The sequence below is a fragment of the Haliaeetus albicilla genome, chromosome 23, assembly GCF_947461875.1.
Source record: "Haliaeetus albicilla chromosome 23, bHalAlb1.1, whole genome shotgun sequence".
NCBI classification, from domain to species: Eukaryota; Metazoa; Chordata; class Aves; order Accipitriformes; family Accipitridae; genus Haliaeetus; species Haliaeetus albicilla.
The window spans coordinates 23,360,616-23,378,008 of NC_091505.1; the positions used below are offsets into that span (position 1 = coordinate 23,360,616).

General features: G+C 36.3%; 1 protein-coding gene across 1 annotated transcript in view; it reads right to left on the reverse strand.

Annotated features, from left to right (window-relative positions):
- Positions 1-17,393, reverse strand: part of LOC138690753 (connector enhancer of kinase suppressor of ras 2-like) — a 212,728-nt gene that overhangs the window by 89,205 nt on the left and 106,130 nt on the right. Inside the window, exons 5-6 of the mRNA XM_069811546.1 lie at positions 14,163-14,204; positions 9,877-9,996 (exon numbers count right to left, since the gene is read on the reverse strand). Coding sequence (XP_069667647.1) covers positions 9,877-9,996; positions 14,163-14,204 — 162 coding nt within the window. The remainder of the gene's footprint in view (positions 1-9,876; positions 9,997-14,162; positions 14,205-17,393) is intronic.

The window sequence follows — 17,393 nt, forward strand, 5'->3', positions numbered from 1 at the left end:
TGACTATTCACTAAGAATTACCCTACATTTTGCTATTTGCTCTTTCATCTTAGCTATTAAACTTTAAGAACAAAATATATAAAAATAAACAATTTCAGTGAATGACTCATAGCCTTCAAATTATCCTAGATAAGGCTTTCATCCTTGTTTTCCCAAAAGAAAAATAATGAAAGATCTTGTTCCTTGTTGACCATTACAGTAGCACTGTATCTCCTAGATCTGTTACCTGAAAACCTTGAAAGATTACATTCTATGTAAAAAAATACAAAAATTGTTATATTCATTTTAATTGTATATAATTCAGAATGCAAGGTATTTTATATAATATATATTACATATCCATCATATATAAAATAATAGCTCCAAAAACATTTCTCCACTTGAGAGAAAGCTTTGAGTATAATACTCAAAACAAGATTTAAAGTATTCTTAAACAGAACCCCTTGAAAAACATACAACAATTCTGAAAACAGCTTTATTTAGTCTATGTCATCTGTTCTAGAGGCCAGATACGTTCCCTGCTTCAAATCACTCTTTCCAACTCTGTAAACATTTTTCCTTAAAAAAACCCTGTCCTTGATATGCTGACTGTCAGCACTTGCCTATCCTTTTACAACAGATAATGCAGTGTGTAACAAAGTGTGTACAGTTCAATCCAGCTCTCAATTGCTTTCTGTGCTAGGAAGATTTTTAAAGGACAATTTATCCTTCAACATGAAAAGACACTGACACTTAGAAAAATATTGTTTCTAAAGGACAATCTGTGTCAACCCTACCTTAGTGACTGGTGTGCTTCATCCCCACCCCCATCCTCATTTTCCTTTTTAAAATCAGTATTTGTAAAGAGAAAGACTTGAATCTCCAGGCTTATTTTAAGCAATACTGGCACAGGTTAGCAGAACCCCTCAAAAGTTTAAGTTGTTCATATATAGACACACAAAGTAGCTTACTGATATAAATGAAAGATTTAAGGGGATCACTTTCATCAAATTTCCAGTGAAAAACTAAAAATCATTTACTCTGGCTTATAAGAAATGTCCAAAATTGCAAAACTTCGTCATTTAGAGAGCTGTTAATTCTGTGAACCCAGAAAAAGCATGCAAGTATTAACAGTCTGGATTAGACAAAAGAGCTGGACCTTGCTTTCAATTTAATGGGCTATTGGCTATCTTTTTATTCATCAATGTTTCATTCCATTTCCACTAATATAAGCATTTTTTATGGTTAATAAGCCTAAAAAAAATGGAAATACATTCTGAAAAATTTTCTGTCAGATAACATAAGTTCCAGGCAAATACTTATTTAATACTGCAGTTGAAGAATTGAAGCAGCAAGCCTCTTTTTCCCAAGCCCAGATATGAATAGCTAAGTAGATCCTGTTGTGACAACTGCTGACACTTCTGGAACTGTTAGAAATAGTTATTTTGTTTACAATTATTTTATATTGTACCTATGACTTAAAGCAGCCATATTGATTCAGTATATTCAAGAGTCATATTCTTCTGTAATAATGTATTTTTACATAGGCACAATCCTAAATTAACTTGTGAACTAATTTATTAAAAGAGGTTCCACATATCCGCTATTCTGATCCTATTAACTTCTGTTATAAAACCTGATGGAAGTGCAGATATACTTTTGTAAGCTAATTATTCTCATAGAACTCTTTACACAAACTGCTTGCAAACTATTTCATAGATTTCAGCCATATAAGCTGTCAAAGTAAAACTGCAAAAACATCAGGCTAAGACTAAATAAGAAGAATGTTTTGTCAGTGGGTTTCACAGGCAAAAAGCACATAAACAAGGGAACTGCTGAATCCTGGAATCCATCCTAGGCTCCGGATGGGAGAATTTCAGTGGGAAGTGGCTTTTTTTCCTGTTGTCTCCCACCTCCCTCTGTCTTCTGGTCCTTCCTCTTCAACATAAATGGCTATCCCTCTCAAGTTTTCTTGCCTATTCGGTCTCTATAACACAAGCTTCTTCCCCGCTCCTGCCCATCAGCTTTAGTCTCTCCTTCTGCGTTCAATGCCCCAAACACAATCTTCCCACAAGGTTTTTCTTGGAAGACATCCAGTCCCAGAATCAGTATTCAGGCAGAAGAGATGGAACTCATCTTCTTAAGCAGTGATATCCAGAGAATATTCAATCACTTCAAAGTAACCAAGAAATATGCATGCGTTTGGCAGATATGACAGAGAACCTTCTGGAGTGGCAACTGAAAGATGGGCATCTAAAATGGTACCAGATATCTACATCTATGCAACTGAGTCCTGCTGTAGAGGTTTCTCCTATCTCTTTCCTTCCAGTTTCAGTTGCTGCCCTCTCCACCCACCTGTCTTCCTTCCTTTCTTCCTACTATTCTTGAGGCTCACAAATGTCCATTCTCCTCGTCTAACCAGTTCCAGGGCTTTCCTACCATATCCTTCATTATCACAACCTGTTCTATTCTTTCTACCCAAGTAACTCAGTTCCAAATCTTCTGTCCTATTACTGGTCTATTTTCTGCCCTTACAAGCAGAATTTCACTGGAGTTTTTTTCAAAATGATTTTGCTCCTTTTTTCAAGAAGAGATTTTTATTCTTTCTAGTTTCTTCTTGAATCCCACAAATTATCTCAGAGCATAGAAGAATGACAAACTATACCCCTTACCTCTGCGCAAGAGTTGAGTATTCTCATTCACTCTGTGAAGATGGCTCAGACTAGTCAACACTTAGTGGGTTAGAAATAAAATAAATAGTTGCTCTTTAATAACTGTGATATGTCAGGTATGAAACTCCAAAGAATTATACTGATACATGAGAGGTGCTACAGAACAAGGAAATGTTTCACAGGCTGTTGTATCAAGAACCTGACTGTTCCTGAGTAACTCTGTCACTGTCCCATAATGAGAGAGTGACTTAGAGGTTTTTAATTAAAATCTGACCTTTTAAAATATATGGGAAGGAATTAGCCATTTAAAAACCCATTTTGAAGAGACTATTCCCCAGCTGTAAGTGGAATTTCCTTGAAAAATTTCTTGCACAGTCATCTGGTTAATTAACCAGGATATAATGACAGCAGTGTATTTTTAAGTGTCAACAACTATTCCCAGGTTAATCCATGGATATTTCAGACAATATTTGAAGAGCTCCGAATTTCTCAATGGGACTAAAGTCCCTTAGTAAGAGGATTTCTGGTTCATACTTCCAACACTTCCAACTGTAGGCCATCATTCCTTTTTGGTAACAATGACCTATTATCAGAAGGTTCATGTTTTCATACCACTTCTTTGCTGGAATATGACAAAATACTTCTGCATGAAAAATTCAGGTATTTGAAACTACAGTAAAATGGTCTATGTGTCTCAACAGCACTTCTACAGGGAGAAGAGTGCAGGCTCTCCTTTTACAACAATGAAGCATCAATAGCGAAGATGTGTGTTTGTAATGCTACAAACTACCAGGGAACTGTTACATCCCTTGATCTTTTGCTCCAAACATAAAATGGTTCTTTAACCTTGTTTTAACCATAAAATTTGGACAGAGGCATATAAACAAATGACAAGACAGTGCCTTAAGAAGGTGGCTGAAAGAGCTTTTTGTTTAAATATCATGCCATTAAAAAGTCCTTCTCAAAAATCTTTTTTGGTCTGCCTTATATGTTGCCACCTTTTGCCCTAATTTATACTAAACATCTCCACTTCCTTTCCTGCAATACAACTTCCACTTTTCAAAAGATTTATTTCTAGTATCTTCTATTATTCTTCTGTATAAGCAGAGTTTGGTTTGTTTTGGCTTTTTGGTCCTTTTTGAGCTTCCCCACCCAATTTATTCTGAAACCTTAACACTTTTTTTTTTTTAAGTCTTTAAGATACCTCCTAGTATTTTTTACCTTATTTAGTGCCCTTTTTCATTTCCTTTTCACTAGCTTACTTTTTTAAAAAATGAGAATCCTAAACTGATTCTCTATTAATATTCATTTTCTTTGCTATTACATAGCATACTAACAGCTCTAGGTATTTATCTGAGCCATCTGACTCAAAAGAGAGTTTAATCTACTTTCTTATGTTCCTTTTACTAAATCCTACCTAAATAGAAACCTATGGACAACAAAAAGTAGACTATGAGAACCTTTCTATGTCAAGCAGGATGGAACATTGTCAATTTTCTGTAAGCCTTTAAAAATAATCTGAAATAATTAGAGTAGCACCCAAACAGTTTTGGGACAGCTATATGTATTTCCACAAAAACACTGCCTTCATAGTCTACCCTTTCTTCTTGCATCTTCTTGCAATTCCTTTCTTGTAAAAATGGAAAAGATTGGCCCCATCACCTTAAATTACAAATTCCACATAAAGAGAAGTACTACTTGAAAGGGTAGCTGTACATTAGATAGATGAATAATCCTTAATAAAGAAGGGTCCTTTGCATCTGACAGCTTGTCTGTTTGGCTTTTTTTTTTTTCCTCCAATGATACACAGCTGGTCTTATAAAAATGTTTATTCGCACAAACTTTGCTTCCTTTAAATTTTTAAATGAAACAGGGAAAGTTCTCTCTGCAGAAAAATTAATAAAGTTGTGGATATAAGAAGTGTATATCGTAAATGTGGCAGATTACACTGTTTCTATCAGCAGTAGGAAGCTCAGAGAGAAAACAACAACAAAAAAAAAAAAAGAAAGAAGAATAAAAGTGCTACTGCACTCCAGAAGCAAAACATTTTTCAGACATCAGAAGATACAAAACCAAACAATAAAAACCCAACAGCCTGCCTGTTTAGAATCTCCTGCCTAAGAGTAATCATTAATCTCATCAAAGAAGATTAAAGTTGCATGTTACACAGAAGCATCTTTAAATATACATACAGCAGATCAAGTTCAGAAGGTTAAAAAAAAAGTTTAGTCCAAAATAATACTGGCTCTAAAAAAAAAAAAAAAAAAAAAAATCTTCCACTACAGACAATCCCTGACCATCCAAGAGCAGGAGGAGGAAAAAAAACCCGAGCCTCAAAACCCCCTCAATGTTCCCATCTTACAGACGGTCTCTACATCCATCATCTCAAATAGAACACCGGTTCCCTTAGCCTGCCTTTGTTTATCTGACAGGAAAACTGCTCCAAAGCTGGCTCTGGACTTAGTCTGAGGTAATGAATAGTAAAGTTTGCATAGCCTTTCACCTACCCTCACCCTCAAGGATTTAGTAGCAAGCTTAGGAGCTGCACCTCTTCCCCTGCAAACAGTAAAACACAAACTCTTGTCTCAAGGGCCTATTGCTTATGTCGGGTCCATCAAGCCAAGACATTTAAAGTCAGTGCTGCTGCACCAGCTTTGTCTAATCAATAAACAGAAATTCTAGGACTCCTAAATGTAGAATTTGGATCTATGGGCTTTTGAAATAATAAATTCTGGGGGAGTAGATTTTTCAAATATCACATTTTTGAGTAAAAACTTGCCTTGTACTGAGCAGTTATGTGAAGTGTCTAAAAATTAAAATCATGCTGTAGTTTATTTGCCACAAGTTATTGTAACTTCACAGGGAAGTTTACCATGCAATGCAATGGAATGGAAACCTATCTTTCTCTAAGCAGAAAGAAAAGTAATTTGTAAAAAGCATTTGTAAGTATAAAAATGATCCATTTTCCTTTGTTATGCTACGATTGACACTATAAATAACTCAAAGATCTGAAAAACTAAAAGCCAAGGAAGGGAATTTTCTTATATCATGAAGTTAAAGTTATTTTATTCTATTTCATAAAAACTTATGTATGCATGTTCTCTTTCTGTCAGAGCTGACAGCGGTTCTCACAGTCTAATACTTTTTTAGTACAGGAATTTATTTCAAGTTTGTCAAATTGGTAGTTTGAAACAAAGTTTTGCCTTCCAGACATCTTATTCAGGCTGATCATGCAGTACACTTCAGATGTAAATGGTATCACCATACCCAGTACTACGATTCAGAAGTGTTTTACAATCTTTAAAGTTACTTTAAAATTAAAAAGAAAATATATGGAGGGTGTTTTAGTATTTACCACTGAAAATTCAGTGGCTAAATTGGGAAAAGGAGGAAGCAATTTGACTGGTGTGTGCAACTGGTACAGCCTGGGAAGGAATGGAAAGAGAGAAGAAAAAAACCAGTATGGTTCTGGAGGCCAGAAAATGCCTGCAGAGATCAGGATGCGAACACAATCATCAGTAACTTGGACTGGAACCTAAAATGCGTGCTTCCCAATGCAAATTCTTTTGTCCAGCAAACTGCCACAAAACTACCAGCAGAGAGTGTGTTCTGAGGAATGCATGAGATAAGATTATTTTTTAATAAAGCAGACTGAAAAAGAAGATACTTTAGAGAGGAAAAAAAAGATTACTATTAAGCTCATAAAAGCATGGACAGAAAGTTAGAAAAAGCTAGAACTGAAAATACACATTCAAATGACATACAGTCCCTTTGTGAACATGCTTTATGATCCAGAATTTATTTAAACAATTAAACACACAGACACTGCCCCGCAGGAGTTCTGACTCTGTGTAGTAACTGTATGGACTTGGACCTGGAAATTAATTCAGTTTATGTGTAAGCTTATGTAACGTCTATAGCATTTCTGGCTCATTTGTTGAAGAAATTAGAAGGAACATAATAAAAGCAGTTCTGCAAATGGAGTTTTGAAAATAGAGAAAGACTCATAATTAAGTCAACTGAATATCATTCCAGATAACTGAATTCTTATATAAATCTGAGTAATTTACAACAGATTTTTCACCAATGGCAAATAATTGTGTTCATTTTCTAGGTGCTAACCCTATATGAAGCTGAAGCTAGAATTCTCAGTAGCTCTGAAAACCTTAGCTACACTTAAAACCAAGAGAGACTGTGTTTTAAACTCATGCTATAAAAGTAACAAGTGTTCTGTAAAATCGTATGGTAAGCTTCTCCCGAAAAATAGATTTTTGGTGATTTTGACACAAATTGCTTTGTGCATTAGATTCCTATCTATAAAACTAAAATTACAATATCATTTTCACAAGTGTGTTACGAGGATGAATTAATTAGTGTCAGTGAAGCACTCAATAAGGCCATAAACCCCCCCCCAAAACAACTCACGATGAAATTAGTAACTCAAGAGAATGCAGAGCTTAGCTGAAGTGTGGTAAATAAGACCTCAACCCCTACATTGAATGATACGGATAAAAATGGAACTCTGAATACTTTCCATTCAGTGAATAGTGCTCATTTTTCTCTTGAATGGAGCAGAGATCCTGTGGAAAAAAACTGCTATACAATCATGAGAAAGCCATTTGTAATTCATTACCCTGTTCTATATTTGATTCTGATTAATGTTTTCTTTTCCTTTTCACATGATTTTTCTTTTATTCCCATTTATAGTCCTTTTTCATATTTTCTTCTAAACAGAACACAATGTCAGCAAAATTGATTATAAGGAACTTTGCAACCTAACATGTTACAGCGCCTTCACAATTAGGCATAGGAAAGTCAGTCATTCACTGTGATTTCACTTCATCTAAAAAAAAACCCACCAAAAACCAAGAAAGAAAAAACTGACAGGCAATTTTGATTGCAGTATTTGTCTGATGTCCTCTGTCAGCAGTGCCCACTTACTGCAGTTTTGTTGGCTATGAACTTATGGGTACACTGCAGATGGAGAACTACACCATGGTTCTTCCACCCAGTGATAGAGTCCAGTCTACAGCATCATTACAGCACAGGCTCTGTCTGCCTGATGTTCTATCAGAAAAGAGGGCCATCTGGAAGAAAGTGTGAACCACATGACAGGCCACACAGTATAGCCAACAACTCTCATCTTGGTCACTCATGCCTTAAAAGTTTAAATTGTACTCCGACACTTTATGATAAGCTGCTTAGAAAGTATACCATTCATACCCAAGAACTCCTGAAATAAACCTGCCCTAATACTGCACACCATTAAATTTTCAGCTCACTGTAGGACATGCCATTTTTGAAGTAGGCTACATTCTTTCTGTCCTCCACCAGTCTGCACCCCTGTCCTAGATATAGCGCTACCACTGAATAGGAAACACTAGCAATGCCAAGCCCTCCTTGTTGAGCTCCATCATCTCTGAGGAAAATACATCCTATCTGTGGTCACGTTCTCTTCAGCACTGATAGTGAACTTTCCTCTAAGTACACCAGCAGAAATATATTACATTTCTGGATAGAAAGGAAAGCTACATAGAGATCCAGACTGCTAGCATGTAGGATGCAGTAGTCTTAATGCAAGTCAAAAGCACTGACAGATTTACAGCATATATACTACACAAGCTGTAAATGATACTGACCTGGTATTTTCTGGATATCCCTGCGCTAACCCAGAAATCAGACCAAGAGGGGAAACTGGGCCACAAAGGGAACACATATGGCTATTAGGATGCAGCAGCACAGCAAGCAAATTGTATGTGTCTTCAGGATTACATACTGGCCTAAGCATCTGTGATGCCACAGAATTAAAATTAAATGTGTTTTATGCTGTTGGTAATGTCCTTTGCTAACTAAAAGAGTGTAAGAATAAAGTAAACTTATGTAGTCATATAACCCTCCCCATGTTATTAAATTAGATCATTCTCAAATTAATATGCATACCTCAAAATAATTGAGGAGCAATTATGCTCCTGTAATTTTGACAGGATTTGCATATGATGTTCATTGCTATTCAATGTCAGAACAAAGAGTAAGGTATTGAAGTAATACAAAACAACTCAACTAAGAGAAATTTAAAATAAATCTGTAAATCACGCTGAATTACAAAAAAGAAACATGCCACAATGTGTATAGTGACACTCAAATGTATTTTAATTTGTCAATTCTGGAATTTTCTGCAGATAAGCCTCATGGCTACCAATTTCTCTACCCACTTCCCCTTTTTTCCCTCCTCCAACTGCTTCCTCTGACACCGAAACAACATTCCTGGATTCCTCCTCTTGAAGGGGGGGAAAAAAAAAAAAAAAAAAAAAGAAAAAAAAGTCCTGAGAAGGCATAAGAGATTGTACTGGGAAAAGTAGCCTGTCTCTTGAAGAGAATGTGCAAGAACATGCCGGTGCCTGCAGTGCTACCTTACACTCTAGGTTTTTTTAGGATCTTAGGTTCCCAAGCACAATCCCTATCCTCCTATGGCCTACCAATATCAGAATGGTTGTAAAGTAAGGGACTACCAAGGGGAGACAGAAATCTTCACCCACCAACCCCTAAAACTTCACCAAAATCCCTTGTCCAAAAAATGTAACAGTACTTTAATATTTAAAAGTGGTAGTCAAATAATTATTAAACTATCATCACTGCAGAAAACTTTAATGGTGTGACCCATTACTAATGCAGAGCAGCTGGGATGTTCAGAAGACACCTAACTAGTCTGCTCAGTGAACAATAATTTACGAATATAAGGGATTAATTTTGATTCTGGGATGATACTTCTGAAAGGTTTATTTGAACTGAATCATTAGGGAAGCATATAACTATTTTTATGCAAGCCCAAGAAACATACCTTCCACTAATAATTTTCAAAGCATGTTAATGATATTTAGTTAATTTTATTTGTTTATGTATGTATTGGGGGATTACTTTGGTACATTCCAAAACCTGCAATATGGCTATCAAAAGACTATAACTTTTCTTTAGGTGCTCATATAGTTACCAGCTGCACATGAAGCCTTAGGAAAAACAGGTTTTACTTTAAAAACAAAATTACAATCCCTTTTATTTAGATAAATGTTAATTAAACCACTTTCAGAAATCTGATTCAGCTCATCAAAAAAGTAGGACACTGCATGAAAATACATTTTGATTTCTTCATAAATTAAAAAAAGAAATCACCCTAAAGAACTGAGGCTTGTATTCTGTATTCTAACAGTTAAACTGCTTTGCTACTTACCAAACCCTCACTGGGCATAATGCTGGTGAGATGAACTACCTCAAGATGTGCTGACTGTGACACCAGAGAATCAGATGAGAGCGAAATGATGTGGTCACAAATCCCAGACAAGGTTTTACACTACGAAGAAAAACAAGTCAATGTAATTCCTCATATTAAACTGAAACTACTAGTGAAGAAGTTCTTATTCTGAGAACTAATTGAGAATAAACAGATAATTTTACTTCTCAGCATTGTAAAAACTACAGGTATATGAAAGTCAAGAACAAGAGGTTAAGGGAACAGAAAATAGCCATAAATGTCAAGAAAATGTACATGCATGTACAGTTCTTCGGATCAGAAGATTTTACTGTGCACTGAGAACATCTATATATCTAAACTTCTTCTCCACTTGAACTATATGCACATTTGAAAAAAAAAACCAACAACCTGATGAACTTCATCTTATTTGTCATTATAATGTATCATTATAAATACAATGGAAGTCTAGTGAAATACGTAAAAATAAATGCCTTATACACCAACTTAATAGACTGTTTTGGCTACCAAATAATGAGAGCAACCCTACCAAAGGTGATAATTAGGTGAATTCTGCATTATACAACTTAGAAATTTTTTCCTTTGTTAAAAATTACACTGGCAGAAAAGTGCCTTAGTTAATCCATTTCCTGAAGTAAAATTCTTATGCATTTTTAGAACACATCCTTTAACTGATATTCTAGATCACTACAACTATGCAATAATTTTATGTTATCCTGCCTTCCAGCTAAAGATCTCAAAATCTTAATGCCAATCCACACGAACACCTTCAAAGTATGAACCCCATTGCATAGATAGTAGCGGTGATACTGACAGATTAAACCTATCCATCAAAGGCAAACAGTAAGTCTATGGATCAGAAAGGAGCTGATCTGTACTCTCAGAGAATCTTCATGTGTAAAGATTTATTCCCAAATTTGCATGTGTTGCTTAAAGCGTTCCTTCAGAAAGACTATGCCTAAAAATATTTGAAGCTAATCTGAAAGCATTCATTTAGATGAATTTCAGAATGGTCTTCCGGTTGAAGTTGTGCTGTATGCATCTATTTTCCTTCGGGGACTATACTCTCATTTTCCCTAATTATAGCAAATTCTAGTGAAATCCCTTAAGGGAAGTTTTATTTCAGATATTTGCAAAAGCATGAGGATTTCTAATATCTCGTTTGACACTATACATATAAGTTAAACAAATGAAGTTGTCACAATGAATAAATTAACTGACTGAACTTATAGATTATATTTCCATTCACTGTATAGTTACTCCTCTGGAAATCCAAGTACAGCTCTGGGCTACTGGATGTGGCATTTGTATTTCGTATCAGCTGCACGATGCAAAGCATCCCATTCAGGTATACGTGACTGCATCTAAAGGTCACCATTACCAGAAATATTTCTAGCAGTTTCAGTAAATAAACTTTGCAACAAAATAAAGAACATATAAGTTTTCAATCAAATTTAATCTTACAAATCTTTACAATCTCCCCATGATTCAGAAAGTTAACTAAAATCTATGCAGGATTTTAGCACGAGGAAAATATTCAAGAAAATTATATTAGAATAATTAAAAATATCAGTTTGCTGTAAAAGTAGTTCAGCAGGTACAAGGGAGGCCCAACAGCAGTTGTAAATAATGCAAAGACTGAGATAGTATAAATGGGAGCAACTGAGCAGAATTTATGAATAATAGCACAGGGTCAGTAAATAATGTTTGATATGGCACTATCAACATGAGATGATACATTAACATAAACTAAAGTATTTTTGGCATTAAAAAAAAAACCAACTACCAAGGTCTTGTGTACTAGTTCTCCACAGAGAACCAAAGCGCGTACTCTCCAGGTGGCGCAATACTACTGCAGTTAAGAAAATCTCAAACAAAATTGGGTTCTTCAAGAAGTTCAATACCTGTTGCAGAGGAACTTTACATACAGCTTTACAGGCCGTCCAACACCTAAACCCATTTATTACATTTCTCTCAATGGGCCACGACAAGAACAGAATCTCTCGGAAACCACTAAGTCTTGAACAAGCCATATAAACTTACATGTCACAACATGTATTTTTAGTATGGCAGGCACTGCTGGGTTGGTACAAAGAGTATAAATTAATAATCTGTATTTACTGCTGAAAGAACAACTAGCAGGTTGTAATTTTTAATTATCATAGGCATACTATATTAGCCTAAAGGACTGATGCAGTTCTGATAACCACATTTTGCTCAAGAGCTATAAAAAAAAAAAAAGAAACCTGACTCTCATACATGCTGTTTAAGTGATCCCAAATATCACTCCTTCCCAACTTATCTTTTGCCATAATACCTGAGTTGCAGAGTAGACACAGTCTAGCCATATGACTAGTGAGGGAATGGCAACTGTGCACCTGCAATCACATCATCTGAGCATATACTGGCCTAATGTGGAGCTCTTCCAAACAAATCTAAACCTCAGTGAATCTCTCCAGTAACCAATGAAGAAAGTCAATCATGGATCATCATTTTATAAATCTGTCTTTACTTCTAAGTATATCTTTCTTAATATCTTTCAGAAATAAAACAAAATGCCATGTGGTGTTTAAGAGTTATAGATTTTTTCTCTTACAAATGTAAAATTTTACTTTGGAGCATCATAATTATTTTTCTGGAATATTTTCTTTATTTTTCTTTTTATTATTATTTTTAGAAATGAAGTGGCCATAAAAGAAATGAACAATTTACAAAGCTTATTCATGAATTCAGTATCCTTGAAGTGATTTTTTTTCAATTTTATTTTTAAGATGCTGTGAGAAAGATGGTGCTTCTTCTCAATTCACCCAGAGTTACGATGATAAACATGTTGATTCTCAGAGCCTGGATGCTCTGGATCAGGTAGTTTCAGGTGATTTTGCTCAGGCTAAGATGAGTTCTACTGCCTTGGGAACCAGGCTCCTTAAGGTTCATCACACTTTCACTGCTGAGCCTATGGAATACTTAAAAATGGAAACTTTTCTCTCTTCTGTATTTTTAGCTTTCCATTCAGAACAGGTAGAAAAGTAAAAAGTAACATTCCTGCTAAAGATGTATTTCTAGAAGTCATATGCACTTAGAATTGTGGATTAGAAGATATATATATATGTGTGTGTGTTTGTATACATATACACACTCCAAATCCCAGAAGATTTCAGGTGCTTTTAGAAGTTCTTTTCAGAATAAGGTTTGCAATAGTAAACTTTTTTCTAAGTCACTGCATGCTTTCTGAATTTAACAGCACATCAATGTTTTACAACAAATTTTAATCCCCGTTGGAAGCAGAGTATGTGTAAAAGGCTTTAAAAAAAAAAAAAAAGTCAGGCACTTGGTTAGGGCTTGTCAAAAGCTTATCTGAACTTGTAAATCCTTTGAGATTTCCCTTTCACCATAGGGTTTAACTCTATCTCAGTGTCAGTACAAGTTTTCAGTACCAGTACCAGGAAAATATAAAGTATTTGGACTTAAAGGCCAATATCTAATCAATAACTTTGTATAAGATTCCTCCAGACCCATTTCTCATTAGGTTTTTTGAGTGCTGAAGGCACAAAGTGCTCAGTCTGACAACCAGTGAAGCTAGTAATGCATCAGGTATAACAGAGAGCATTACTTCAGGGAACAGTGTGAGGAGAGTGAGAGGGAGTATCTGACCTTGGCTACTAAAATAAACAGGCAAAAATTAGGGAATACCAGAAGTAAGCTGATTCTTAAGCCTTACATTTGAAAGACTTCCAATTTAGGAAAGTGTAAAGAGGCTTGGTAGGAATGGTTCTTAAGTGAATGACACCATCTTCCATGAGCCTCCAATCTTCAGAGAAACTGGAAACAATGTCTTGGGTGAAAAAAATATTTTATTAATATTGTTTGCATAGTGTCTCTCCATTTCTTTATGTTGATGCAAAAAACCCCCACCATTTCTGAGTGTTAAATCTAGAGTACTGGGGCAGTCGTTAAACTGGCTGGTAGGAGGCACAAATAACTTGTACTAAGTCAGTTTCAGGGGGTCACAAAACATGTAAGATGATATCTCTCTTGCTGGGCTTGAAAATAATTTTTAACTTTTTAACTATTTGATCTTATTTATGAAACCTTAACATTTAGCAACTGATATAATTTATCAGAAGTTGTGTCGAATAGCAAGGAACTTTATTTTCCTAGAGTAGCCTTTTTTTTTTTTTTTTTAAAAGTCATTTAAATGGATGGAGTAGGATTACAGAATACCAAAGCAGAATACTTAAACTACTTACCACATGAAGAATTTTATTTTCTGTTTCATACACTGTACAATCCTGTGGTAAAATAAAACAAAAACAATTAATGCACATTGTTTTAAATTTCCTATTAAGAAATAAAAGAAGGCTTTATGCTGATAACTATCTCTCACAGAAATATCTGTAAAGACAAATGAGCTCTTGAGTTTTGTCATGCCAAAAGGTTACTTTACAATCTTAGGAAACTTGACTTCTCTTGTGGCTGGTTAACCTCAGGGATCTACTCTTACCTTGATAGTCCTGAAACTTGAGCTCAATACTAGCAACAATATAAATGTAAAGCACGGGGGACAGATTCATGATAGTGAGAAAAAAAGTAACTGAATATAATTAATCTGGCATGTCAGAATTTCAATGATGTGCAGAGCGAGAGATACATTGCCTAGCCTTAAATCAGGCAGAACGTTTGTTACCTGTTCTACAAGTTGTGTGGGGTGCAAAGAGTTGTGTCAGACCTACTACTACGTAGACTGTGTTACTAGAAAGAATGGGAAGGAAGAGTAAACAGAATATTTTGACAAGTACAATGCTAAAGATGTTAAACATGGTATGTTCCCCACTGTCCGTTTGGTTTGCTCCACCTTTTGCTTCAAGGCCCTGACTGTCTACACCATCCACGAGGGACAAGAAACAGCACTGGTCCCATCACTTGGGAGAAGTCACATAACTGCTCTAGTTTTGGACTTTGGAAGGCACAAACCACACCAAAAAGGAATGGGAAAGGACATGGGCTTGCTCATGCTGAGCACTGGCCCAGGGATTCTCAGGGGGTTTCACTGCCTTAAGGCCTCCTAAAGAACAACTCCATCCCAGCTTTCCATTATGCAACATTGCTTTTAACCAATTTAAAGTAGGCCTGACAAACAACATTCCTGATCAACCTCTTTATTTGCTTAAGACCTGTAACTTCTAGAGCAGTCATCTTCCTATTTTAGCTATCATTTTAAGAATAATAAATCTTATCACTCCATAGCTTAAGAGTCATTCCTCCCTTAACTTGTGTTTTGATTTCATGATATTACAGTGGCTAGAATATTACTTTTTCTTCATGAAAGAAAGCATACAGATTCCTAAAAGAGCACTACTGCCCCTACTGCTTTTTAATGTTTTGAAGATTTTGTCAGTACAGTGCTCTATAAAGCAAGACACAGTCATGACAAGACAGTATTTAACCCTTTCCTACAGGGGAGGGCCCAAGTACACTGCGGCAGCTGTACCCCACCCTCCTTCTGCCAGTCAGCACTCCAAATCACCACACGGGCTCTCAAGCTATATTTTACTAAAACGGAAGTTTAAAAGGAAATAACAGAAAACTCAAGTTTGCCAGACAGAGTGAGATTAGATTAGACTTCCCCCCAAAACTGGTCACCGCTGAGGCCAGCCGCAGCCAGGGCCGCAGCCCCCATGTCCAGCCTCCCTCAGCCCCCAGCCCCAGAGCTCCAGAACCTTCCACCGCGCGCCTGAGGCAGGCAGCCCACCACACTCCTACACGGCGAGCACTGGCCTGTGACACCTACCTGTCATCAAAGGGGTGCATTTCTGTAACAAAATCTGAGGAGAAAATACTTCTGAGGTAACCTGGCACCTCCCTGTGTTCAGGGAGACACAGCCCGACCCTGTCTGTGGCTGGCGGGAGTCCCAGAGCCCTGTGAGGGAGGGAATGAAATGGCCGCCACAAAACCTCCTGAGGACTGGGCAGGGCAGGAGCCTCACCTCGCCAGGGGCCTTGTTTATTACAGGAATTTTGTTTATAATGCCATACTGACACTGATTATTTACATTTAAGTGAGTTAATGGTTAACAACAGAAAAATGATCTTGGGAAATTGCTAAATACTTCTCCAAACGCTATGTCACACTGGAAAAGAGCTTTCTACAAAGCAAGATTTCAGGACGTATTTTTAAGGATGAGGATATGACAAGTAAAAAACACTGTCTCGTTTATTTGTCTTTAACTCACTGATATACCCTAAAAGATCCCCTCAAGTAACGTAAGATTCTCTATAGTTCTCAAGATTTCCTCTTTCCTGGATCTTAATATGCTAGCAATAACAGTTAAATGCTTTATACCTCCCATGAAATAATTCCAACATCCTCACTCCATTTACCCTAGAAGTAGATTAGCTACATGACCTGCATAGGCTGTGGTACTCTTTGCAAAAGAAATAGCAGCTAACTGGCAGATCTCTGCTCCTTTTGTCCAGCAGCGGAAAGCCTCGGCTATGTCCCATCCACTGAGGCCACGTCCAGCTCTCGAACCTTCTTCCTCGGGTGCTGCTTCGAGGACCCTGTCCCTCAGCCCGTCTGAGGGTGCTGCAGAGCAGCTTTAGGCTGTCGGAGCCACTCAGCCCTGGGTACAGGTAACAGTCGCACCCTCAACTCTAAAGGTCATGTTTATCTTGGAAGATTAGCACTGTTGTAGAGAAATTAATTTCTAAGTGAATACAGTTTAGAGAATATTGTTATAGAATAAGAAAGTCAAAATCAGAAGATTGTGAGTGCCAAGGAACACAGAAAAGAATTTATATTAGCATTTCATGGTCAAGTATCCCTTTGATGTTTCTTCTGTATTCATACTGTTATTTTCTACAGCACAAAAAAAGAATTCAATTAGTCAGTTTGGTTGGCAATGCCCAAGGCAGTTTTCCCTACAAGTTTTACACACTTCAAACAGCACATCCACCATCTCCTTTTAACCCTCCAAGTACCAAGAGAACAAAATGATCACAGCAGGGCTTACAGCTTGACTTCAGAGCTAATGCTCCTTTCTAAATTATTCCTTTAATTTCTGTGCTAGAAATATAATATAAGCTTCGTTTTGAACAAACTTGATTACTTCAGGTCAAAGAATAGAAGACTTATGTATAGTAAAACTGAAATTTTACTGTTTTGTAGAGCAGAATTAATGTTAGCTATACTTATGTTGCACATTCAAGATTACATTAGCATTAAAAATGTTAATGGCTTTGGGATTCCTTCCAAAACAGATGCATATTGACTTTTTTTGTAAATGCATCAGACTAGTTTAACTGAGAGGTTAAAAGAACTTGCAACATTATACTAAAATATTAAGATATGTAGGTCACAATATTCTTCTGATTTATTTGTCCCTGATACGAAGCAATGCACTAGGGATCTCATTAAAAAAAATTCTGCCAAGACTAACAATTATAGAATTTTGATCTATTTTTCTTAGAAAATAAATAAT